Below are 25124 nucleotides of genomic sequence, written 5' to 3'. Positions count from 1 at the left end.
GATCAAGAAACAACTTCCTAGTGCCTCAGGAGCCCCACTCTGCCCACTTCCAGTCAATGATTTTCCAAGGATAATCACTATCCTGACTTCTAATGGCATAGTTTAGTTTTGCCTGTTTTCAAATGTATATAAGCTAAGAATCAATTTTTAATCCTTCCTCTTTATTTTTCTTTCATATTCACCCAATTATCAAGCCCTAGTGACCTACCTTCTAATGTCCACATGTCTACCTCTCTGCATTTTTACTACTCTACTTTGGGCCTTATCCGCTCTTGTCTGGCCTTTTGCAAAGGCCCCCTCACTATCATCTGGCCATGTATAAAATTCTTTATGGCTCTCTATCATCCCAAGGAGAAAATCTAAATACCTTAACATGTTTACAAAGCTCTCTAGTACCTGATGCCTGTCTATACACTTCAGCCTCATCTCACAATGTTTCCTCTGCATGTTCCCTAGGCTTCAGATACAATGTACTTATTGCACTTCCCAGAACACTCCTCCATGTTGTCGATTATTCCTTGCCTTGGTATATGCTGATCCTTTGGGCTGAAACTTCTATTTCTTTTTAAATACTTTTTATTTTGAACTAATTTGAGGCTTACAGAAAAGTTGCAAAAATAATAGAGAGTTCTTGTAAACTCCTTATCCATGTTCCCCTAATGTTATCATTTTATACAACCACAGCACAATGATCAAAAACATGTATTCAACACTGATACAATACTTTAAACTACAGACCTTATCCAAAACTTCCATTTCTCTTAGTTTATCTTACTTTTGCTTGATTCCCAAGACTCAGCTCCTCCTGGAATTCTTCCCTTAAACCCCTTTGCTTTTCCTTCCCCTCATTCTCTATATCCTCAAATCATGCCAAGTGCTGCTTCTAGATGGCTCTCCTACGATAGAACTTATCACACTACGTTGCAATTGTCTGTGTCTGGTTAAAAGGCTGAAGTCCTGAATGACAGAGACTGGTTCTAACTAATCTAGAATACAGCCTGACATGTAGGCACTTTTTCTGAGATAATTCCCAGTGGGTCACAAAAGCAACACAGCACATAGGTGTTACGGGAGCCCGGAGTGGTCACCGCTAGGGTATTAAAGTTCCAGCCATGCGCGAAGGTGCGTAAAAAATGAACCTGATTGTAGTCAGCCCTCTTTAGGGCTCGGCTTTTTTACAGGCCCTCCCCTCCGGACTTCTGCTGACTCCTCCCCTCAGACCCACCCTTTCGTACTAGCCCAGCCCCTTCCAGGCCCACTCTTCCACTCTAAGCACCGCCCAGGAGCCGTGGTCCCGCCCCTTCGCTCTAGTGTTTCTTCCGTTCCCGTCTCTCTCTCCTAAGCCCCGCCCTTCTGGTCTTTCCTCTAAGTGTCCCGTCCCTCCTTCGGTCCCGCCTTCTGCCCTCTGGTTCGACCTTTCCTTCCCAGGCTCCACCCGGCCCCCGCGGGCCTCCTCCTCCCCAGAGGTCTTCCCCTATGACACGCCGGAGTCCTTCTGAGGGGCGGGGTTTACAGCACGAAGGGGCGGAACCTAGGGGAGAGGCGGTACTCCTCCCTCGGAATGGCGTCACGACCCCGCCCCTTCGCTCGACCGTTGCCAGGAAACAAGCGCCGACGCTCCAGTTTTGGACAGGCCCAACCAATGAGCTGGTACGCCATTGCCTAGTCGTGCGTCGCTGGGCGGTTACGTGTGGTGCGCTGGGGTGCGGGCTGCGTGTGGCGCGGGGCGGGGCGCGGCTGGTGCGCCTGAGGAGCGATGGCGGCGGCCTGAACTCACCTAGCAGCGCTGCTACGACCGGGCCTGGCCAGGGTCGGCGTTCTGTGAGTGAACGGTACTCACGGCCAGAGGGCCGGAGAGGCGCATGGCGGGATGAGGGACTGGGAAATGACGGCATTGGGTTTGGTGACTTGTTGTGAGGGAACAGGGTGAGGGGCTGGCAGGTGGTGAGGGGCAGGTTGTGAGTGTCTAAGGTAGCGGAGCAGGATGAGAGCCTAGAGGTGAGTGGACAAGTACGAGGCTGGTTATATGAGGGACTAGGATGCCTTCTGAGGGGCCAAGTTGAAGGGACTCCTGAACACGGTGTACTAAGGGACTGGGGCTACCGAGGGCAGGGGTGAGGGACACCCCTACGAGCAGACTGAGGGGTTAAGGTCTGTGTGAGGAGGGGAAGAGTAAAGGCGAAGGCGAGAACCTGCGGGGTGATGACGAATTGGTGAGAGAGCTGAAGGCAGGGCATGAGAGTAGGGAGTGAGGATTGTGAGACTTGGGTAAGGGTGAGAGGTTGGTTCCGAGGCCTCCTTCCATGGCCTGTCCTGCCTAGTGCAGTTTTAGACTAAGCAGGGCAGCTTGGCTGGAAGTGTTGTGCGCTTGACTCCCTTGCTCGTATGAACTCCACATATTTTGTAGTACAAAACAGTGAAGACTTCATGGGCGATAGTATAATAACTACGGTGATGAAAATCGTATTTGACGCGCAGTCTTCAGAGTAATCACTGGAACCCCAGTTCCCTCGAGTTCCTCCTTTGGACTGCATACTTGAAGGTGGGCCCTCTCATGAAGGTTTTTGGCTATGACTCCTTATTTTTGTTTTCTCTCCGTCTGCTTCTGGACAGCCTTCCTCCACTGCTGCTACTGACCTGTGCTGAACTGTGGGTCTTTGATTGGATTGACCACTTTCAGTTGCTAATTCTACTTTCATGGAGGTCACATGATTAGTCACATACAGCACTGTATTTTGGCTCCCACCAAGATGGCCTTACTCTCTTTTTCTTATAGTTTTTTTGAAAAACTACTTTATTGAGGTAAATTTATGTACAGTAAACTGTTCATATCTAAAATGTACGTGTGTGGTGAAACCATCACTCTCAAGATACTGAGCATTTCTGCTCATCCTCAAAGTTTTTTCCTATCCCTTCACAATCATCCCTCCCTCCACATCCTGTAATTGGGTTCACTTTATTGGCATTGTACAGATCCCCTTCTCCCCACCAACTCATATGCACATGAAAATTTTGAAAATTCTGGAAAGTTAGATTGGCACTCAGTGGTAATGGCCATGTTCACACGGTAGAGCTGAGACATCTTGACACTTTCTAAACTCAGGAAGAGTTAAGCCTTTCTTATCCAGACCATTCCCTGAGAATTAGGCAGCCTCATTATCCATTCTATTCCAGAAACTCATCCTCAGAACCAACTATTGTATCCTGTGGTATGTTTTCATTGCTTCTCTCTGGAGGGCAAACAGGTCTTCATACTGGTGGAACCCTTGGCAGCCTGCCAGACAGTCAGAACCCTATAGGATCTACATGTATAATTCAGAGTTTAGAGTAGTGGTTCCTAAACACAGCCAAGAACCTGGTCCATGATAAAGTTTTCATCCATCCAAGGTGGAAGGAGAGAAATAAAGACAGCCTAGTGAATTTTTCTTGAAGATAAATTTATTCTGAGATTATCATTCCTATTCTTTTGGTGTTGAAGTGTTCTTTCACTGATGAAATAATGGTGACAGGAGATAGTGAGTTTTTAAAAAATGGTCTTATTTTCCAAAATAAAAAATGACAACCTATTTTAATTTTTAAATTAAAAAAATTATTTCTACTGGTTAATGAACTCCAGAAATTTAGAGTGGTGATGGTGTGGCTGTTGTATTAGGTTGAGGAAGCCTACATTTGCACAGTAATTCTGTATAATTTCTGACATCTGAACAGCATTCATGCTCTGCATAGCAATTTCAGATGTTACTGAATTTACGTAGATATCTTGTAGGCAAAAACAGGAATTCTCATTTTATAGTTGAGGAATCCAGTTCAGAAGCCAGAGGTCACATAGGGATAAAATGTCAAAGCTGGACCCAAAATTTGGTTCCCTGAGAGGGAGAGTGACTTGGGGAAAGAAGATTTGTAACAGAGTAAAAGTGATGTAGGAACATTTTTTTATAATTTGTAACCGGTCGATTTTTAAAGGAGACTGAGGGACTTAGAGGGTGACATACGGATGAGGGTTATGTTTTATACTATGGCAATAACATTGGAACAGTTACACCTAATACTTGGATCACATCCTGATAGTGGATTACATCATGATAGTGATAGGATGAATCAAGTCAAATGTCAGAAAGTTGTTAGGGACTGTCCAAATTCTTCATTATATTGGAGAAAGCACTGGATTTGGTAAGCTTATTCTTTGCTGTTGTTTGCCAAACTCTTTGTTGAAATAGTAGTGCCTTACATGTAATGGATTTTGAAAAATGACATGTAGCTGAGTGGTAGGTCTGAGTGGGTGAAACAGATGAAGATGAGGATGTAGAGGTAGAAACATGTTTAGGAGTCTGTGCCAACCATTTATTCCATATCTGTTGTGTGTCAGGCACTTTGTTAAGTTGTGGAAGAGCAAATTAATTTATTCATATATTCATTCATTTATTCATTCAGCAAATAGTTATTGAGCATATAGTCTGCCCTTGTTAAGCTCACATTTTATGGGATAACAAGATAAATAAAACATGGCCCTGAGGTCTCAAGGAATATTCAGTCTGGTTGAGAGTGATAGACACATGAAAAGATAATTTCAATTTAGGGAGAGAATGTGAAATATTAATAGAAAAATATATCATAATGAGGTGATTACTTCTCTGGATCTAGTTTCAGTCTCTCCCTCTGTTCCAAACATATGTATCCATTGATCTACTGTATATCTCCACAGGTATCTCAAAATTAATACATCAAAAACAGAACTCATTTTCTTTACCCCACAATCTGCTTTTGTACCCATATTCCCCATCTCTTTCCAGGCAAGGATTTCAATGTTCTCTTTCCTTCTTTCTGCTCCTTCACCCCCCTGCATTCAATCAGTCACTAAAATCCTAAAACGTTTCCTTCTGTGTTATCTCTCTTCTCTTTATCTCCATTGGCAGATCTTCACTGTCAAAGCTTCAGTTTAGCTCCTCCTTATCTCATCTGATTTATTTTTTAACAGTGTCTTATCTTAAAACTTGCTCTTTTCTAGTCTATCCCTAGAATGATCTTTCTAAAAATACAAATCTGATCGTAGAACTCTGCTTAAAAACTTTTGGCTCTTTATGTCCTGTAGGACAACTTCCAAATTCCTTAATAGGGCATCATTTGGCCTCAACTCACCTCTCCGGCCTCATCTCCTGTGTCTCCCTACTCTGTGTTCTAGCTTGAATAAATTGTTCACAGTTCCCTAAAAACATGTTACTTTTTTGAGGCTTGAAATCTTTGTAGTAGCTGCTTCCTCTGCTAAGAATGCCTTTTCTTCTCTGCACAGTGAACTTTCCTTATCCTTTAGGATCTGGTTCAGTTTTACCTCCTCTTTGACATCTTCTTTGTCACCCTCACACAACAGGGGTAGAGATAACTCTGTGTGACATGAGGATTCACTGTTGTAAAGGGGAGTCACTGTGTGCTAGAGGTTCACTTTTTGAATTGTAAGGGCTCACTGGAGTCAGAGAAGGAGATCGCTGCAAGAAGCAGAGGTAGTAATGGGGGAAAGGGTGGGAGTGAGTTGGGACTATACCCTGATATCCCTTTTGTCTGAGGAATGGAAACCCAGGGAGGATATGTGTAAGCTGAGCTCTAGATTGGTAGGCTCCTATTAGGTGGTCTTTTTTTTTTTTTTTTTTTTTTCCCCTTTTGTATCCCTATGAGGTTTTAACCAGGTCTTTCTACTTTTATATTTAGCGTAACAGCTCATCCATACATCAGTCTTCTTGCCTAGGAAGGGCCACTGTAAGGAGAGATCAACCTCAGGACTTTACTGACCTGTTCTTGGAAGGTCATTTTGGTTTCTCCCTGTCTAATGTAGGTGTTGTTGCAGATATATCTCTGCCCCCACCTCCTTCCTTCTCTTTGCCTCTCCCGGGGCAAAGGTTCATAAGTGAGGCTGAGGCACTTCCTGTCCTGTGTCTGTTGTTCTGAGGTTGGTTGACAATACCTTGCTGTGTGTACCTGTAAGGCTGTATTCTAGACCCTAAGGTAAGTGCCTGACCTTGGCCATTTGTGAGTTTGAGAAATCAGCTCCTTCTTCCCCTTTTTTCCTTGTGACTGAGCCTGAAGGTAAATCTGGGAAGAGAAGGGGTCTACTTTTTTTTGAACTTTGCTATAGGAGGAAAGGGCACCATAAAAGGTGATTCTACCTTCTTTGTCTTGTTCTGAACTTTTCAGAAAGTCTAAGTAGATGACAGGAACACTAAGCTATAGCCTTCTTTTATGTTTTTGCAGTATGTGAGCAGGGCCCAGATTAAGTGTTGGCTTTTGAGTTTTGAGGTGCTGATTCCAGTGTAGCTCTTCTCTTTGAGGTCTTCGAAAAGGGATGGGGGAGATGGTGAGAAAAGGTTCTAGAGGCCAGTTTTCCTTGGGTCTATGAGCAGTGCCCTTTGTTGGTCAAGCAGTAGGGTAGTAATGGGCACTCCAGGTATATTGAAAGGTGGAGGCAGTTTGTTAATGTTTGGAATTGAGTTCCAGAAGCTGGAGGCAGTTTAGTTTTAGATATCTTAAAGCCTTCATTTGCTGAAACTGTGTGCTTGGCCTTTCTTCAGCTCACTGAGGTATGTATGTGAGACAGCGAGGTTAGACACATCAGAGCAGTTTATATCTCTTCTCTCAATCAGAGATATGGGTACCTGAGTCAAACAGGATCAGCAGAGGGAAGGAGGAAAAGAACATGTAATTTATAGAGAACCTGCTTTATGCCTAGAGTGCTACTTTATTCTTAAAACTAGCAATATTTATTTCATCAGAAATTTATAGATGAAGAAACTGTGGCTCAGATGTTTGAAGTGATTTATTTAAGGTCACACAAGTGGAAAATGATAGACTGAGATTCAAACCTCTGAGGTACTCCAAAGCTCAAGCTTTACCTACTATTTTGTATTATTCTTGTTTGACCATAGAGTCTCTATTTGTTTTCAGTCTTCAAATGGGATGTGATTGAGAAAAGTGTTCTGTAGACAATAATACTCTTTTATCAGTCAGACTCTTTGCAGTTTGTAGATGGCTAAAGCTGGGTTTGAGAAGAGTTTAATAAAGGGACTATATTTACAAAGGTATGGGCAGGGTTTAAAGAAACCGACAAGGGATGGTGCAGTTTCCCAGGGCTAATAACAGTAAGAAGGACTAGTAACAGGGGACAGTTCTTACCACTTTTCTCAACTGTTGGCTTTCCATGCCTACTTGGGACTGTAAGTAGTTAGGCAGATGGACAAGTGCTTTTTCCACAGCATCCCTGCTGCTGATAGCTGCTAGTTCCTGGGACTGTGTTTGATGGTTTATAGGAAACCATGTGTGAAAGACTGAACATCCATTCTGGGTTCTACTGCCTTTTCACTCCTTTTTTCCCTACCTCCACTCACCTGAGTAAGTGAGGAAGCGAAGGTGGGGTGGGAGTGGTGATAGATGTCAGTTTCCCTCTTTCTTCACTTTCAGATTTACCTGAAGTGGTACCCATCCTTTGTTTATTGCTGTTTTCCTGCTTTCTAAGAGAAAGTGGTATACCTCTTTTTCTCCGACGATACCTGATTTTTCTGTCAGTTATCCCTATCTTATTTATTTATAACGTGTCACTTTCTTCAGACTTCTTTTCTCACTTGACAAACATCCTTTAGGCTCCTCATCCTAAAACAAAACAAAAACAAATAATAATAACTCTTTCTCTTGACTCCCACTATCCCAGCTTTCCAGCTTCTTTAAGCTATTGCCTTGTTTTATCCTTTCTTATATCTCTGACTTTCTGAAAGTGTGTCTTACACTTCTTTGAATCCTATTTATTCTTTAACTAACTGCTTTCTTAAGTTTATCAAAAACTTGATTGCTGAAACCATTGGACCATTTTCAGTCTTCATTCTACTTGAACTTTCTATAGAGCTATACACTGTGGGCAACCTTCAGTTTCTTGAAACTTCCTTTCTTTGATATCTAGATCATCATTATTTCTTGGATTTCTCTTTCCCTTTCTGGCTACTTTCACAGTCTTTCTTAGAGACTCCTTCTCCTTTGCTTTCTTAAATCCTGGTTTTCTCCTGGATTTTACTCTTAACTCCTTTCATGATCTGCTGATCTCTTAGATAATTCTATTTACTTCCATAGCTTCATAGTACCTATGAGCAAAGGTAACTATTGCATTTATATTTCTACTCTTGATTTCACTCTTGAGCTCAAATATGATATTTTTGCTTGCTTTCTGGACATTAAGAATATCCTGTAGGTGTTGCAAAACTTAACATGTCCAAAACTATATTCATCTTCTTTTCTAAAACACAATTCCCTGAGTTAAATGTTTGTAGTCTGTTAATGGCATTATGTTTTACTGAGTCTCCTATACTTCCCATTATGGTCTTCTTTCATACCCATTCATTTGCCAAGTCTTGTACTTTTACTTTGTGATTAATTTAAATCTAGAGGCAGATTTTCTGCCTCTAGATTTAAATTTGCATCCAGCCTTTCACTTAACCAGCTAGCTCAGGTTGGGCAATTTATTTAACCTCTCTGGGCTTTGATTTCCTCATGTATAAAATATGGCTAATAATACTTGTAGGGTTTTATGAGGTTTCAATGAGCTACTTCATGTATTAATAGTTCTTAGAAGGGAGTCTGGCATGTAGTAAGTGCTCAGTATATGTTAGCTGCTATAATTGTTATTAATTCAGCATTCAGTTCCATAGGATTTTTGAGTACAGGTACTATGTTGGCACTGGGATTTCAAAGAAGAATGAATAGGTCTTATGTCAAGGCGCTTGCTATTTATTGGCAGAGACGTTACAGATATAAATAATTTCAGTATTACATGGAACATGTTAAGATAGAGGTGAATCTCAGATTTATCTTTTCTAATATTGCTCTTATTACCTTAGTTCATGCCATTACTTTTTAATATGAATTATTGAAACAGCTTCTTATAAATTGTCCGCTGCCATCTGTCTCTCTGTGCTCCACCTTATACTACTATCCAACATATTTTTAATGACAAATCTGATCTTGTCATTTCCTTGTTTAAAAACCTTTGTCTCCAGCGTGTCAATAGATAAGACCCAAACTCTTTAGCACGATATTCAATGATGTTTATAACCTTCACCCGTATTTACTCTTCAACTCAATATCAGACCTCGTGTCTCTGAATAGTCTGTGATTAAGCCACACTGAATTTGCAACTGTTCTTTAAATTTGTCATGTTCTTTCACAGTGCCATATTTTTGTTTATACTGTTTTTAATATGAAGAAAGCCTTTCCCTCTGCTCTCTATGTAACTGGTATCTCATTAAAGATCTACCAAAGATCTATCTGTTCCAAAGATATTACCTCTTTGGAATCCTTTTACAGTGCCCTAGGCAGAGTTAGTTCCTTTCCTTCATGCCCCCATGCCACTTTCGTAAATACCTCTATTTACAATATTTATTGGAGTTTATGTTTATGCTCCCTCAACTGTTTTTAGCCTTCTGTGAATTTCCAGGGTTACTTAACATTGTGCCCAGTTCTTTGTCAGTATGGATGTACATTGAATTATTAAATGAGAAAGCCTTGCCTGCTCTTTAGGACTACCCCATTCCCCTTTAATAAGACTGTCACCCATCCTACAGAAGGCTTCCTTAAGCATAGTTGCTACCTGCTTTTAGTTATGAGCTGATAATTGTGAGAGAGAGTATCTGAATGAAAGGGGATATTGGTTAATATAACTTTAGGGTAAAATGTGGGGCTTGTGCCAGGTCTCTGGGTTCCTTTAGCCTTTGTTGAGTATATAAAGAGGAAGGTCAATGAAACCACACCTTTCCTCTCAAGGTTTTATGCTTGTAAAGGACTGTACTGATAAGGGGGTAATGGCTATGATGGTGAAGAAACTATGGGTCATGGTCTGGGCCAAGAGCCAGCTCTTCTGGTACTATTATCCTTTCTCTTGTGAGGGTGTCTTATCATATCCCTGGGAATGAGTTTTGAATGCATCTGACAGGAGTAGGTACTATATGTGTATATGGGAATGTGTGCATGTGTTCCTTGTTAGAATGAAAATAGCTCTACTCTTTTGATTGGCTCTGAATTCTACCCCTTAAGCATATTCAGTCACTTAAGGGTCTATTTGCCCATCTCCCAGAGGCTACTGGGTAGGTTTCTAGGGAGGGACATGTGATAGGAAGAAACAAATTTGTTCCTCAGTCATCCCAGAAGGTTGGAGTCAGATCAGGACTGGGTTTCTTGATTGTGTTTGTTTATTCTTCCTTTCATTTACTCACTTAAGCATTTATACGTTCAGCAAATACTTACTGAGTCCCTAGGTACTGCTCTAGCATGGAATAGAGTAGTAAATAAGACAGACAAACCCTGCCCTCAAATAGCTTACCTTTTAGTTGGGAAGATAGACAAATGAATAAACCAATGTATAATTTTAGATTTTGAAAACTGCTAAGAAGAAAGGGTTAGGAAGCTATAGAGTAAGATGGGAAGATGTGCTATTTAGATAGAATTCTTAAAGCCTCTCTGAGAAGATGGTGTTTGGAAAAGAACTGAGTAATGACAGCAATGTGAGAGCAGGGGAACATTCAAGGCAGAGGGATCAAAAAGTATTCAAGAAGGCCTCTGTGACTAAAGTATGAGGGAGGAGGAGAATGGTAGGAGGTTATACAGATTAGATTATTTAGGCTCCTAAAGGCCCAGGTAAGAATTTTAGATTATTATTAATACTAGTGTGATAGGAAATTATTGGAGGGTATTCAACAGAGGAGAGATAATATAATTTAGGTTTTAAAAATATCACTGTGGTTGTTGTGTGGAGACTGAATGCACAGGGATGCAAGAGTGGAAGCATGGGGACCATATTGGAAGCTATTGCAATAGTGAGACATGTTTTGGGCATAGAGATGATAGGGTTTGCCAATGAACTGGCTATTGGAAGTAAGGAAAAGAAGAAACAAGGATGATGCCCAGGCTTTTGGCCTGAGCATGTAGGAGAATGTTGGTATCATTTATTGAGATGGAGAAGGTTGGGGGAATAACAGGTTTGGTGGCAGAAATCATGGGTTCTGTTTCATGTCTAAACATTTAGACATGTCAGGTGCTGACTGTGTGTGTGTGTGTGTGTGTGTGCACGCGTGAAGTTTTTAGCAGAGTGATAGTTCTGAATTCTTCCTGCTAGGGAATGGAGAGAAGTGAGCTTCTGTTTATCTCTTCCATTCTCTCTCTTTGAATTAGATTTGCAAGTCTGGACTGGACAGTGACTTCTGGGCTTGCCATCCAGCCTGGTGTAACCTCTGGCTCCATGACCAGCTACTGGCTCCTACAGACCGGATGAAGCAGACTGGAGACACAAGTGGAGAAAGCCTCCAGCTGGCAAATCCTCAGATTGTAGTCCTCTGGCTGCTGGCCCTGCCCAGCCTGCCTCATGGAGAGGATGAACTGGCTGAGCAGACTGGCTTCCCGGGGCCCTGGGCACCGTGTATCTCAAGGGGCCAGTCTGCAGACGCCTGTCACGGCTGATCCTGAGACCTGCCTCATGGTCTTCAAGAATCATTGGTCCCAGGTAGGAGAATGTCTGCCAGAGAGCCCAGTCTGCTGGCCACCTGAGTCCTCCTAACCTGTATTATCACCATCCTATTTAGTCACCTTATCAACTTAGATTCCTTCTATCTTCTGTCTTTTTCCCTTAGGTGGTGCGAATCCTGGAGCGGCAGGGCCCTCGGGCAGCTCCTGGGGGTGCAGATGATCTCAGTGCTGTGCGCAACCACACTTACCAGATGTTGACACTGCTGGCAGAGGATCGTGCAGTTGCCTCAGCCCCCACAAGCCCAGGGCCCCTATTGGAGTTTGCTCTGCGCGAGGATCTGCTGACTCGTGTGTTGGCGTGGCAGCTACAGTGGGATGAGCTTGGGGATGGGGTCGAGGAACGGCGGGCTGAGCAACTGAAACTATTTGAGATGCTAGTGAGCGAAGCTCGCCAGCCACTGTTGAGGCATGGTCCAGTTCGTGAGGCTCTGCTCACCCTACTAGATGCCTGTGGCCGTCCTGTGCCCAGTAGCCCAGCACTGGATGAAGGCCTGGTGCTGCTTCTCAGCCAGCTGTGTGTGTGTGTGGCCCGGGAACCTTCATTGCTCGAGTTCTTCCTGCAGCCACCACCTGAGCCTGGAGCTGCTCCCCGTCTTCTCCTCTTTTCTCGCCTTGTCCCTTTCGTCCATCGAGAGGGCACCCTGGGCCAGCAGGCCCGTGATGCCCTACTTCTGCTCATGGCTCTGTCAGCTGGGAGCCCCACAGTGGGCCGCTACATCGCGGATCACTCTTACTTCTGCCCGGTTAGCACCCCCTGGCATGGGGGGTATGGTATGGCATATAGACACTGGATAGCACCTTCCTATCCAGGAGATGTGGAGAGGCTATTTACCAGGGCAGTACCAATCCAGTACTTCCTGGATTTGAAAGAAGCCCCTTGGAGTTGGAGTGGGGTTGACACATGGGCTTAGATGGTTAGGGCAGGTACTAAGGCTCTCTATGGGCCAATATTCGTAGGTTAGGTTTTGGCACATCGGGTAGTTAAATACCTGCTTTGGTAATAGCCCGTACCCCTATTCCCATCAAAACTCTGGATTAATAGTTCCTCTGTCCCACTTTTTATATTTTCTGAGCCTTTGGTAACCTTTCCTAGGTGCTGGCCACAGGTCTTAGTGCCCTGTACTCCTCACTGCCTCGAAAGATTGAGGTTCCGGGAGATGATTGGCACTGTCTGCGACGGGAAGACTGGCTGGGAGTGCCAGCCCTTGCACTCTTCATGAGTTCCTTAGAGTTCTGCAATGCAGTCATTCAGGTAGGACTGGAATTCCCAGGAGGTCTGTCCCTTGGTCATTCTAGGACCAAGGGCCATGGGGGTGCATTCCCTAGAGTTCTGCTGTTCTGCCATCTTGTGGGTAGGATACCTACCTATATTGTACCATTCTACTCCCTTCCAGACAGTGGTCTCTTTATAGTGCTCCCCCTTCTTTCTTGCACTCCTACAGGTGGCTCACCCCCTGGTGCAGAAGCAGCTGGTTGATTATATCCATAATGGGTTCCTGGTGCCTGTCATGGGCCCTGCCCTGCACAAGGTGAGAGTCATGGGTGGCAAGGCAGATCAGGGGCTAGGCTGCAGGGTGGTAATCTCAGTGCCAGGACCAATGTGGGAGGCAGTGGGTGGGGTAACTGCTCCCTTTTTCCGTGTCTACTCCTGATTCCTCCTTAGAACCCTGGGAAAATGACTCAGTGTATGTGCAGGGAAGCCCTAAATTTCCGAACTTTCCCCTCCCTTCATCCAGACCTCTGTGGAGGAGATGATCGCCAGTACCGCCTATCTGGAACTTTTCCTACGGAGTATCTCAGAGCCTGCCTTGCTCCGTACCTTCCTGCGATTCCTGTTGTTACACCGGCATGACACCCACACCATCCTTGACACCCTCGTTGCCCGTATTGGCAGCAACTCCCGGGTATGGCCCTTACCTCTGTTTTGGCTTACCTGGGTGAGCCATCTTCTCTCTCTGACCTTTGTTCCAGAAGGATGTTTCTACCCTTCTTTGACCTTTGTCTCCAGCAATCACTTCAAAATTAGGTGGCATTTACTTTCTAGCATTAAATTTTTAACCATTTTGGGTACAGATTTTAATCTACTCCCCTGCTGTTATAATACATGAATCTAGAACACAGTTACCTTTCTGTCTGACTTTGGCTGTTCCTCATGACTGTAGGTTTTGCCACTCTGCTGTATTTATGACGTAGCATTGGCCTGAGGTTCATTTCAGCTGTTTATCACGCTGTGGACTGCTATGGGTGACTTGAGATCACTTTAGATTTTGTGTCCGCTTTGATAGGTGATCCAGTGGCTACTGATATGCTTACTTTCTTTCTCGTTTGGATTTGCTGCATCTGAACTATAACTTGGCGCACTCATCCACTCACCTACTTACATTCCTTCCTCCTAAACATCTTTATTGAATGTTTACTATGTGCCATATTGTTTGCTGGTGCTGAGGATATACTGATAAGCAGGGTAGGCTTTGTTGCTAACTTTATGGAGCTTACTCTATAGAGAAGGTAGACAAGTGAAGACATTAATAAAATAATTACAAATTGTGGTTAGTGTTATGAAAAGAACAGAGTTAGAAAACAAAAAGTGGTCAAGGAAGACCTTTTTGAGGAAGTGACATTGAGCTGAGACATAAAAGTTGTGAAGAAGTTCAAGGGGAAGAACATTTTAGGCAGAGAGAGCAGCATGCAAGGGACATCAAATGGGGGAAGAGCTGAATGTACTTGAGGAAATGAAAGGCCAGTGTGACTGGTGGTGTAGTGAGCAAGGGGGAGAAGGGAATGAGATGGAAGTAGAGAGGGAATGAGATGGAAGTAGAGAGGTAGATAAGATTCAGATCATGCTTGGCCTGATAGACCACAGTAAGTAGTTTGGATATTAATCAATAGAAATGTATATGAAATGCGAGTGAATAGTTTCCAAGTGATAAAGGGCTGAAGGCTTTCTAGGAGAATAAAGCATTAGTTTAGCCATGGACTTTATGGCATTTATTTTGGCTCTGGAACCATTTTTATTTCCTTCCTTTATTACAAATAGTTGAAGTTCCTTGGATCCTTGTTTTTTTTTTTTTTTTTTTTTTTTTTTTTTTTGAGACAGAGTCTCACTCTGTTGCCCAGGCTAGAGTGAGTGCCGTGGCGTCAGCCTAGCTCACAGCAACCTCAAACTCCTGAGCTCAAGCGATCCTCCTGTCTCAGCCTCCCGAGTAGCTGGGACTACAGGCATGCGCCACCATGCCCGGCTAATTTTTTCTATATATATTTTTAGCTGTCCATATAATTTCTTTCTATTTTTGGTAGAGATGGGGTCTCGCTCTTGCTCAGGCTGGTCGCGAACTCCTGAGCTCAAACGATCCGCCCACCTCGGCCTCCCAGAGTGCTAGGATTACAGGCGTGAGCCACCTCGCCCGGCCGGATCCTTGTTTTTAAAACAGAAGTTCTTTGGTCACTGGTTTTTTGATATCTAGAAAACTTCTAGATAGTTGATGTACCTGGTAGTAGGGTTCTAGGTCAGTGAGGTTCCTGGATAGCTATGTTTTGGATAGGTGCAGTTTCTGAATAGCTAAATTAGGATATAAAAGAGATATTCCAGACTGGCTCTGATTAGATCAGTGTTTCAAAACCAGGTATATACTTCAGAATCATCTGTGGAGCTTTGAACATGACAAGAACTGTTAATACAACAATAAATTCTAAGTTCTACCTTAGATCTCTTGAATTGTAATCTTTGCTCAGGGCATGTGCATTTTTAAAATGTTCCAAAAAGTAATTATGATACATGCCTTAGGTTAAGATTTATTGGTATAAACCAAGAGGGAATAGTTTTCAAAGCTTTAATTTTACAAAGATATCAACAAGTTTTATTTCTCATTATGGTCTTATATCTGTTTGGCCTTATGGATTGTCCTGTTCATGTATAGACAGTTGATTTTCTTCTTGAGCTTGATTTTTTTTTTTCTCCCTTGCGTTGGCTCTATTCATCTTTGTTTCATCCTAACTTTTTTGATTCTCCCTCATTATCTTTAGTCCTTAGTGCCTATTTCTATTAGTCTCCCTCCCATTTGATCCCCTGGTCTTAGGAGCCTTTTGTGTTCTTGGGTGTTTCTTCTTGGTTTCTGGTTCTTAAAGGAACCAGATCTCTTCCAGTGTCAGGATGCCCACATTAAACATGCAGATGATTTTCTTCCCACTGTCTGGTCCTTTCAAGCTTGATTCTTTGGCTTGACTTTGTAACTTACATATAGCCTGTCTTTTGTGCCTTGAAATGAATTATTCTGTATTCACTTAATGTGTTTAGTCTCCTATTGCTGTCATAAAAATTATCAAACTTAGTGGCTTAAAACAGATTTATTATCTTATAGTTATGTAGGTCATGTGTCTGACATGGATCTCACCAGGATAAAATCAAAGTGCTGGGGGGACTCTGTTCCTTTCTGGAGGCTCTCGGGGAGGATCTGTTTTCTTGCTTATTTGTGTTATTGAGAGAATTAATTTCCTTGCATTTGTAGGACTGATACCTCTCTTTTCTTGCTGTCAGCTGAAGACCATTCCCAGCTTCTAGCGCAACCAGATTCCTTGGCTCTTGGTCTCCTCTTTTATCTTTGAAGCTAGCAATGATGGTTTGAATCCCTCTGATGCTTTAAATTTCTCTTCCTTCTTTTTGACCCAGCTGGAAAAGGGTCTATGCTTTTAAGGAATCATGTGATTTGATTGGGCCCACCTAGATAATATAGGATAATCTCTTCATCCCAAATTCCATAATCTTAATCACATCTGCAAAGTCCTTTCTGCCACATAAGGTAAAATATTTACAGGTTCTGGAGATTAGGATATGAATATCTTTGGGATATGAATACTTTTCTACCTACCATACTACTTTTCAGTGAGTCAGTGTTTTCATTGCTAGTTAAGTGGTCATTTAAGATAGCCTCCTGAACATCCATGCTGTTCAAAATGTGTACTGCTATTTTATCTCTATTCTACTTAGGTGGTTGACTTTTAATTCTCCCACAGTCATTTACCAAATAATGAACATCCAGACTATGCAGGTAGCACCCTAGACTAAGACCCATTAGTTGTCTTCAGGGAGCTCAAGGTGTCTGATATACTTGCCATAAGGGAAGTATAGAGAAAGTACTATGAAGGATTTAGAGGAGTGAGGGAGAGCTTACATGTGTCTGTTCTCTTTGCCTAGCCAGAGATGAACTTCCCTTCTTCCTTTTCTAGAACAAATGGTTTCCCCTGCCCTGAAGCCACCTCCTTTTTCCTTTTCCTGTTAGCTGCCCTTGAGCTTTTCTTTATCCTACCTTCTGAGAGACATTCTGGTATTAGAGAGGTGACTCAGACTCCATGTTCACAGCCCCACCCACTTCCCAGTTGGGATTCTTCCAGGTTTCCTCTGGTTTCTTGTTGGTAGGCATTCAGTTACTTTGTTACTACAGACCCTGCTGACAGGCATTCACTTAATTATGTTGCTGTTGTCTCATGTTAGTCATTCACCCACTCACAGTATTTCTTTAGTGTCTCTTTTCATGGGTGTTCATTCAAGTATTGCCAGAGTCTCTGCTGACAGGTGTATATAGCCAGAGAGTGTGCTGATATATGTACGGTTGATAAAAATCCATTAGGTCTGACACACGGTTCATTCCTATCTGTGAGTAGTGAAGTCTTGCCCACAAAGATCATATGATCATCTAATTAATACTTGAATGCCCAGGCCTGGTGCACATGTCTTCCTCTAGTTTGGCCTGGGGCTGGGGTTGGGGGTGGGGTTCCTATTTGTTGAACAGCTTGGGGGACTGTGCACCCTTATAGTGATTCCCTCCTTTCTCCCCCACTTGCCCAGCTCTGCATGGTCTCTCTGAGTCTCTTCAGGACCCTTCTGAACCTCAGCTGTGAGGATGTACTGCTGCAGCTGGTTCTCAGGTACCTGTGGGGGCAGGGCTGAGGGATGGCTGACTTGGAACTCTCAGGGCCTTGTGAATTGCTGGGGTGATGGGCAGTATTGGGGTTGCTCATGAGGAGCCACATGGAGCCTGGCTTAGCTGTACAGTTCTGTTGGCCTGATTTTCACCCGGGCCCTTTCTTCCTTCCTGATTCACCTTGTGTCCCCTTTCTGCTGTCTTTCCCAGGTATCTTGTTCCATGTAATCATGTGATGCTGAGCCAGAAGCCAGCTGTGCGTGATGTGGACCTATATGGACGAGCAGCTGACAAGTTTCTCTCCCTAATCCCACGCTGTTGTCGTCACCGTGCCCCCAGCCCACCTCGTCCAGAGCATGCCTCATGGGCACGAGGTGGGCCTAGCAGAGAGACAGGGAGAAGGGAGGACATCACGGGTATGGCCTGGATTCTGGGGGAGCCTAGTAAGAAGGTGGGGCTAGGGTGAGGGGAGGAAGGTGGCCATGAGTGGCATTCTATCTTTAGGGAGGTTGATTAGGGTCTTGCAGGGAGGATCCTTAACTTTACCAAAGAAAGTTAGAGTGGGGCTTCTGGGCAGAGCTGTTCCTCTTCTTCACTCTAGTCCTGTACTCTTCCTGTTTCCATTGTTTCTTTGGTGGTGGTGGTGGTGAGAGGGGGTGGTGGATGAGGATAGGTTAATCTGGAGGCTGGAGAATCAGCTGTCTAAACAGGTTCCATATTTCTACCTCCCCATTACCTTCCCTCTTAGTCTCCCTAGTTATCTTCTCTCTCCTTCTGGACCTTTGTCTCCTTGATTCCTCTTAAATTTTTTTCCTCTGTAGGCCCTGGAAGCCCAAGTGTTGACTCCTCTTCTGTGGTGACAGTAACCCGGCCCTCCACACCATCTCGTCTGGCTCTCTTTCTGCGGCAGCAGAGCCTGGGTGGCTCTGAGTCCCCGGGCCCAGCCCCTCGCTCACCAGGTCTTGCTGCATCCCCAGCTTCCAGCCCTGGCCGACGGCCTAGCCCTGCAGAGGAGCCTGGTGAGCTGGAAGACAATTACCTGGAGTATCTGCGTGAGGCGCGCCGTGGTGTGGACCGCTGTGTCCGAGCCTGCCGTACCTGGTCTGCCCCCTATGATGGCGAGCGGCCCCCTCCCGAGCCCAGTCCTTTTGGCTCCCGGACTAAGAAACGCAGCCTGCTGCCTGAGGAGGACAGGAACAATGTGGGGCAAGGAGAGGAGGAAGAGCTGGGGAGTAGGGGGCTGGCTGGAGTTACAGGGGAGGGCCCTGGCCACCTGCCCCCTCCCCAGCTCAATGGGGTACCAGGACCATGGCATGAGGGTGCCAAGAAGGTTCGCCTGGTGCCACAGGAGGGAGCTGGGGAACTGCTAGAGGGCATCTCTGAGGGTATGGCAGGACTAGAGGGCTTTGGGCAGGAGCTCCGGGAGCTGGAGGTGGCATTGAGCAATGGGGGAGCTGGCTCAGAGTCTGCCTTAGAGCCTCCACTACCTCTTGAGGAGGAGGAGGCCTACGAGAGCTTCACCTGTCCCCCTGAGCCCCCTGGCCCCTTCCTCAGCAGCCCTTTGCGGACTCTCAACCAGCTGCCAAGCCAGCCCTTCACTGGTAAGCTACTTAGCCTAGGCCTTCTCCTTTGTGTACTCTTTGCATGTTCGCAACATGTTTGTGCTGGTTTCTGAGACTTTTTGGCCATGTCATTTCTGTGTACTTGCCTAACCCCTCATCCATTCTGCTTGGGTCACTTCCAGATACATGTCATGTCATACTGTGTCCCTGTGTCTGTCTATATGTCTTTCATGCTTGTGCTGGTTTGAGTATTGACTTAGATCTGAGCCTTGTATGTCTTATGTGCATGTTCCTCCTGTTCCCCTAGTCTGGCCATGTCTTGGGATTTGTGATTAGGATAGTCTGTGTTTGGTGACTCACGACAGTATTTCTGAACCGTTTGGAAGATATAGGTGCTATTCCGTATGAGAAGCACCTGTGAACCCTTTGTTCCGTGCTTTTCCCACCAGTTTATCTGTCTGGGTGTTGAGTCTTCTGTCAGCTCTCCTATGGCCTAGTGTCAACTCTTCTGGTGCTTTCCCCTCTACTCAGCTTCCTTCCTACCTCTTCAAAGGAAGACCCAATTTCAAGTTTTTCCTGTCCACTCTCCTTGTGCCTTCTTGGTTGGCATGACTCCCAGTAAGACTATTTAAAGAATTATGGTTTGGTTAGTAGTAGGGTGAAATACCTCTTTGAGGGCAAATGACAGAGCTTGACCTCAAGCTTTTCAGCTGAGTTATTTTGGACTTTCAGGAATGTCCCTGGAGCTAGACCCAATCTGAATGGTTGGGCCAAATCCTCTTTGTTGGCCAGCCTAGCCCTCTTCTGGCTCTAATCCTCATTCCACACCCCATTCCAGGAAAACCAAAAAAACCAAAAACATACCTCTGGGAAGCAGTGTAGAGGCTAAGGCTAAGACTGCAGTATTTGGATTAGGCATAACTTAAGTTAGTATCCCATTTCTGCCATTGGTGCATAGAAATTTCTTACTACAATGCTGGCACATTGTGAGAACTCAGCAAGTGGTAGCTTTTCACTAGGATTATCATCTCTGGGTACATGGCAGATATAAGTTGACCAAGGCAATCACCCACCTTTCAGTTTGTAGTCAAGTTGTCATGCTTTGATCAGTTCATGTCCTGACTGTGCCTGGGATGTGCTGGCCATCCTGCTGGCACAGCACCAAGGCTTCTGCTCTGGAGTAATGCCAACTCTCTCTTCTTGCAGACTATGGAAAATACATCTTAATGTTTATCTAGTCTCTGATGTGCTCCTTCCTGCTTGATACCACTAGGAGGTAATGTGCAGGTTTTACCACAGTCTTGAAGTATTAATTACAGCTCCTGTCCTTTTTCTTCTTTGTAAACTTGTCTGAGCTTTTTGAATTGTCTCTTGCAAGAAACTCCCAGGAAATGAGAGGAATAGAAAGACAAAGTTAGGGAGTATCTTAGGACCTTGTTAAACTAGAGTTGTTTTGAAGCTAACACTAGTCGTGTGCAGCTGGAGTTCACGATGTTTTAGGATCTTTTTCAGAATTCACTGCCTCCTGCTCTTCATCATTCTCATCTGTCTCAATTTGTAGTACAGTTTTTAGATACACTCCCTTTCCCCTGATCAGCACTATGGTGGTTCTAGAGTCCTAGTGCTGGTGATCTGGCGATCTGGCTTAATTGAAGCCAGTTCTCCCAGTAGGTAATGCTAATTAATCCCTTCTGTTATCTTAAGAGTCTGTTCTGAATCAGTTTTCTTTGCCCCTGAACTAAGTGATCCTTTTATTCTATATTCTGTTCCATCTTCTTGGTTCCCAGATTCTGAAAGACAGAGCTATGTCTTCTCTGGCCTCCCAAAGATTTCTCCCCTGAAAACTGGCTCACATAGTCACTTTCTTTGTCGTTGTAACACTTTCTTTTTCTTTCTGACCAGCTTTAGTGTTCTATGTCTTATGTGAAACCTAATTCTTCTTTTTGGTCTTAATCACTTTCTCTGCCTATTTGTTCTTCTGTTGTGCCTCTTGGGTGAAGTTTTTTAAAAAAGTGAGAAATATGTAGCTTATGGTTATAATTGAACACTTAAAATTTGCTAGATATTAGGCTAAATGTTTTATATTGATATCACTTTGATCATCTTCATCACCTTATAAGGTAGGTATATTTTCTTATTTTACCAAGTAGGAAACTAAAGCTTGAAAAGTTTTGATTTATCCAATAACATAACTAGTAAAGGGTTAAGCTGAAATTTGAAACCAGACCTTTGTAACACCGGAGCCTACCTAAGATCTGGCTCTTTGGCTTGAGTGTGTGTAAAGCTGGCATCTGGACTCTTAAGGGTCCACATGGTGTCTGCCATCTTATTTCCTTCAGAATTGCTAGTCATGGGATATTTAAACATACCTAAATAATTTTCATCTAGTGTGTGTGGGGGGCGTCTCTTGTTTTTGGGAGGAATGCGTGCGATGTGCATTGTGTTCAGGCCTTGTATCCTTGTGCCCACCCCCTCCCAGGCCCCTTCATGGCTGTGCTCTTTGCCAAACTCGAGAACATGCTGCAGAACTCCGTCTATGTCAACTTCCTGCTGACGGGGCTGGTGGCCCAGCTGGCCTGTCACCCCCAGCCCCTGCTCCGCTCTTTCCTGCTCAACACCAACATGGTCTTCCAGCCCAGTGTCAAGTCCCTGCTGCAGGTGTGCGATGCATGCATGCATGGGTGCGTCCAGGCTCCATGGTGGGCCAGGCCCGCAGCTGGAGTGACCCTGGGTGGGCTGGGAACAGGCCCAGTGGGACTAGAAAGGACTGTGTCAGACTAGAGCCACCCAGAAATGTCATGGAGTTGTGCTTCATAGGTGCTGGGCTCTGTGAAGAATAAGATTGAGAGCTTTGCAGCCTCCCAGGAGGACTTCCCAGCACTGCTCTCCAAAGCCAAGAAGTACCTCATTGCCCGTGGCAAGTTGGACTGGGCTGAGGGCACTGCAGCAGGACCTGCCCCCCGCCGCTCCGATCCCCTAGGTGAGGCCTATCCCACCACCACCACCCCTCTGCCCACCCTCCCTAGATAGTTTATTAGCCCAGGTTATTTGAGCTGTTATTAAGGTTGAAACTTTGTGCTAGGAAAGTTGTAGAAGATTGAGTCTTATTATTTGTAGAACATAATTCTGTCTATTAGGAGCCAAATCAGCAGTCACCAGCAAAAAATGCTCTAGGATTTATGGAAAGACAAGGGGACAGAGTAGTCTCTAGGTTGAGATATTGTTACAGTTTGTAAAGGACATGGCATTTAACATGGGCCTTGAGAGAAGTGTAGGACTTAGGTAGATAAAGGAGTGGGAGGTCTTTATTCTTTTGTCAGAAGACATCCTGGACTATTTGGTTGGAGCAGGGGATTTAAAAGGTGGGGGAACAGTTGGTGGTTAAACTGGAGAGATTTGGCCAGAGCAGAAGGTTCTCAGAGTGGAAGTTGGGCTGGGTAGAAGTTGTGATATTTTAGGCATTGAGAAACCACTGGAGGTTCTTCAATCTTTAAGTGGAGAGATGAGTATTTTAGTTCAGGTGAATTGGAGCTAGGGAGAAAGGGAATCAGGAAGAGTAGTCAGGAGGCTTTTGTCATAATGCAAATGTTACCAGAAAGGCTTGAATTAGAATAGTGGAAATAGAAAGGAAGCATTGATGAGGTAGAAATGGAAAGGAAATATTGGCAGAATTTGGTGAGTGGTTGGGAGTATAAGGAAGAAGGAAGAATTAAGTATAGCTGTGAAAGATCTTTCATTTAACAAGTATCTAAGCACTTGCCATATGTACTGGGCATTGTCTTTGATACAGGGGATTCAGGGCGGTACAAGATGTGATTCCTGCCTTCAAAGAATGTAAAATCTGGAGAGGAATGTAGTAACAGAGAGAGCAAGGTCCTGGAGGTGGTGAAAGTAATGGGATCTAGAGCACCAGAAAAGGATTAACTTTGGACAGGAAAAGGCGTTTTGTTTTTTCTTCTTTTGAGGCAAAAGAGAGCAAGGAGGAAATGACATGTGCCAATGGAGTTATCAAGTGTGGAGGGGAAAGTTAGAATTTCATGACATCCTTTATTTGCTAATCCAAATAGGAGGCAAAATGATATGCTGAGAGTATAGATTAGAGCAGAGGTGAAATGGAGACTTAAGGAAAAAAATGTGTGGGTTGGGAAGAGAGTACCACAGGGGTTATTGCACAGTTGTGAAGACCCAGCCAGAGGTTCCTTGCATGATTTGCTCATGGTCTAGTACTGGGAGTATTTTTTGCTTCTACAGTTCTGGCACTGGGGCCACTGACATAAGGGAAGATAAGACACAGTCCAAGCCCTTAAGCTCACAGATTAGTGTATGAGGTAGAAAACAGAAAGAAATTATTGAAGTATGTTGAGATAAGGGCAAAATAGGAAGTCAGTGGGAGGCAAATCCGATGAGGTTTCCCAGAGAGGTGAGGATAGTACAATTAAGCCAGGGTGGATGAAAAAAATAGACCAGAATTTAGGGAGAGGGAACTGTGGAAGCATGAAAAGTGCCTTCCAAGAAGGTAGGTGTGAATGTACAAGCTAGTTAGGGTTGTGGAGAGTTTGAGAAGAGATCGAAGTGTGAGCCTGATTGTGAAGGGCTCTGAATGCTGGGTTTAATAGATCTGTATAGCATCTCTGTGGCTAATATTAGCTGTAGGGAATGGGAACCGTTATCATGATCTAGAAGCTAGAGTCTAGGTAGTGGATATGGATCCAGACCCAGGAATCTAGGCCGAAAATTAGAGGAGAGAGGACAATGTTTTAAATGGCTCAGCTGGCTCAGGCTAAGTGGACTTGAAGTTGTCTGGCTGCAACCAGTGGGAGGGAGGCTTTGGTGGTAATAGGACAGGGACTGCTGAATGGTGGAGTGGTGGTACAGGAAAGCAGATCTTGGAGGGACAAAGGAGTGTGACAGAAGTGAAATAGCCATGAACTATTGCATATGTAGCCCCTGTGGGTATTGAAGAAGCAGAGGATGTGGTTCAGGTGTTATAGATAGGCGGGAAGATGGAAGTGGTTGCTTCTAGTTCAGAAGGGTGATGGAAAGCATGAAGTAAGGACATGTTGTAGACTGAGGAGAATAGCTTGGTGGTGGTAGACTAGTGACTGGAAAGAGGAGAATTTATGAGGGTGAGGGGTATGGAGAAGGAAGGGATCTTGGCTGAGAATGAAGTGGCTGAAGTGTTGACTGGTTAAAACTGAGGATGATGGTTGGCTGGGTGCGGAGGCTGGATAGAGGGGAAAAAACCTGGGCAGGCAGCATTTTGGTTAGAGTGAGAAGGAACCCCTCCCCACGCTAGTCCTCAGAGTCATCTTTAGGGACAGGACAGGAAATGGTACCTGAGGTTCATTTCTGGTCCATTTTGTTCTTTTTTCCATTTCCTCAGAACCCTAGTGAAGAAGTCCAAGAACCTAGGGGGTGGGGGAATCTCCTTTCCCAGACCAAGGATGTTGTTCCCTGATCCCAGTACCTTCATGATACCCCTGTTTATTCCCAGTGAAGAGCCGGAGGCCATCCTTGGGGGAGTTACTCCTGCGGCATGCACACAGTCCAACCAGGGCCCGGCAGGCGGCACAATTGGTCCTTCAGCCTGGGCGAGACGGAGCAGGACTTGGCCTAGGTGGGGGCTCCCCTGGGGCTTCAACTCCAGTTCTAGCCCCCCGGGGCGGGGCCCCTGAGCGCCAAGGTGAGGCTCTTCGAGTCAAGAATGCTGTCTACTGTGCAGTCATTTTCCCTGAGTTTCTCAAGGAATTGGCGGCCATCTCCCAGGCCCATGCTGTCACCTCACCTTTCTTGTTGGATACTTCAGAGGAGGGATCTGGGCCTCCCATCTCAGGCTTTGGGCCCCTCAATCCTTAACTATCTTCCATGGACAATCAGGGACATGGGTGGCCTGGGCTGGGGCTAGGGCACAGGCTCCTTTTTATGTTTGGAGGCAATGGCAAAAGGACTTTTTAATTTATTTCAGATGAATGTTTTATGGAAAACTTGTTGCAATATGTATAAAAGGGAAATCTCTATTCTGTGCTCATTTTTCTTTCCCACCTTTTTTCAGTGGGGCTGGGGCCCCAGAAATGGTTGTACATAGATGGGGAGGTAGTTA

General features: G+C 44.6%; 1 protein-coding gene across 5 annotated transcripts; it reads left to right on the top strand.

Moving 5' to 3' along the window:
- Positions 1-1739: 1739 nt before the first annotated feature.
- On the top strand, positions 1740-25088 carry FHIP1B (FHF complex subunit HOOK interacting protein 1B). 5 transcript variants are annotated; one of them, XM_069471112.1, is made up of 12 exons: positions 1740-1832; positions 11194-11521; positions 11649-12287; positions 12638-12796; positions 12987-13073; positions 13281-13448; positions 17387-17466; positions 17673-17836; positions 18284-19063; positions 21504-21682; positions 21842-22004; positions 24519-25088. In XM_069471112.1, the coding sequence occupies exons 2-12, from the start codon at positions 11384-11386 to the stop codon at positions 24878-24880; spliced, it is 2919 nt and encodes a 972-aa protein (XP_069327213.1). In that variant the 5' UTR covers positions 1740-1832; positions 11194-11383; the 3' UTR covers positions 24881-25088. The 5 variants fall into 5 exon arrangements, with proteins under 5 accessions (XP_069327213.1, XP_069327210.1, XP_069327212.1 ...); XM_069471109.1 differs by having other exon boundaries at positions 17673-17878; XM_069471111.1 differs by having other exon boundaries at positions 1760-1821.
- Positions 25089-25124: the final 36 nt, after the last annotated feature.

This window comes from Eulemur rufifrons, chromosome 6, assembly GCF_041146395.1.
Source record: "Eulemur rufifrons isolate Redbay chromosome 6, OSU_ERuf_1, whole genome shotgun sequence".
Taxonomy (NCBI): domain Eukaryota; kingdom Metazoa; phylum Chordata; class Mammalia; order Primates; family Lemuridae; genus Eulemur; species Eulemur rufifrons.
The sequence above is the reverse complement of the archived record's forward strand: the minus strand, read 5'-3'. Positions and strand labels throughout refer to the sequence as shown.

Coding starts and splice junctions, on each gene's coding strand:
- FHIP1B (XM_069471109.1), top strand. CDS start 11,384: ATGGAGAGGATGAACTGGCTGAGCAGACTGGCTTCCCGGGGCCCTGGG. Junction 12,288..12,637: donor ATCACTCTTACTTCTGCCCG/GTTAGCACCCCC, acceptor AACCTTTCCTAG/GTGCTGGCCACAGGTCTTAG. Junction 19,064..21,503: donor GCCAAGCCAGCCCTTCACTG/GTAAGCTACTTA, acceptor ACCCCCTCCCAG/GCCCCTTCATGGCTGTGCTC.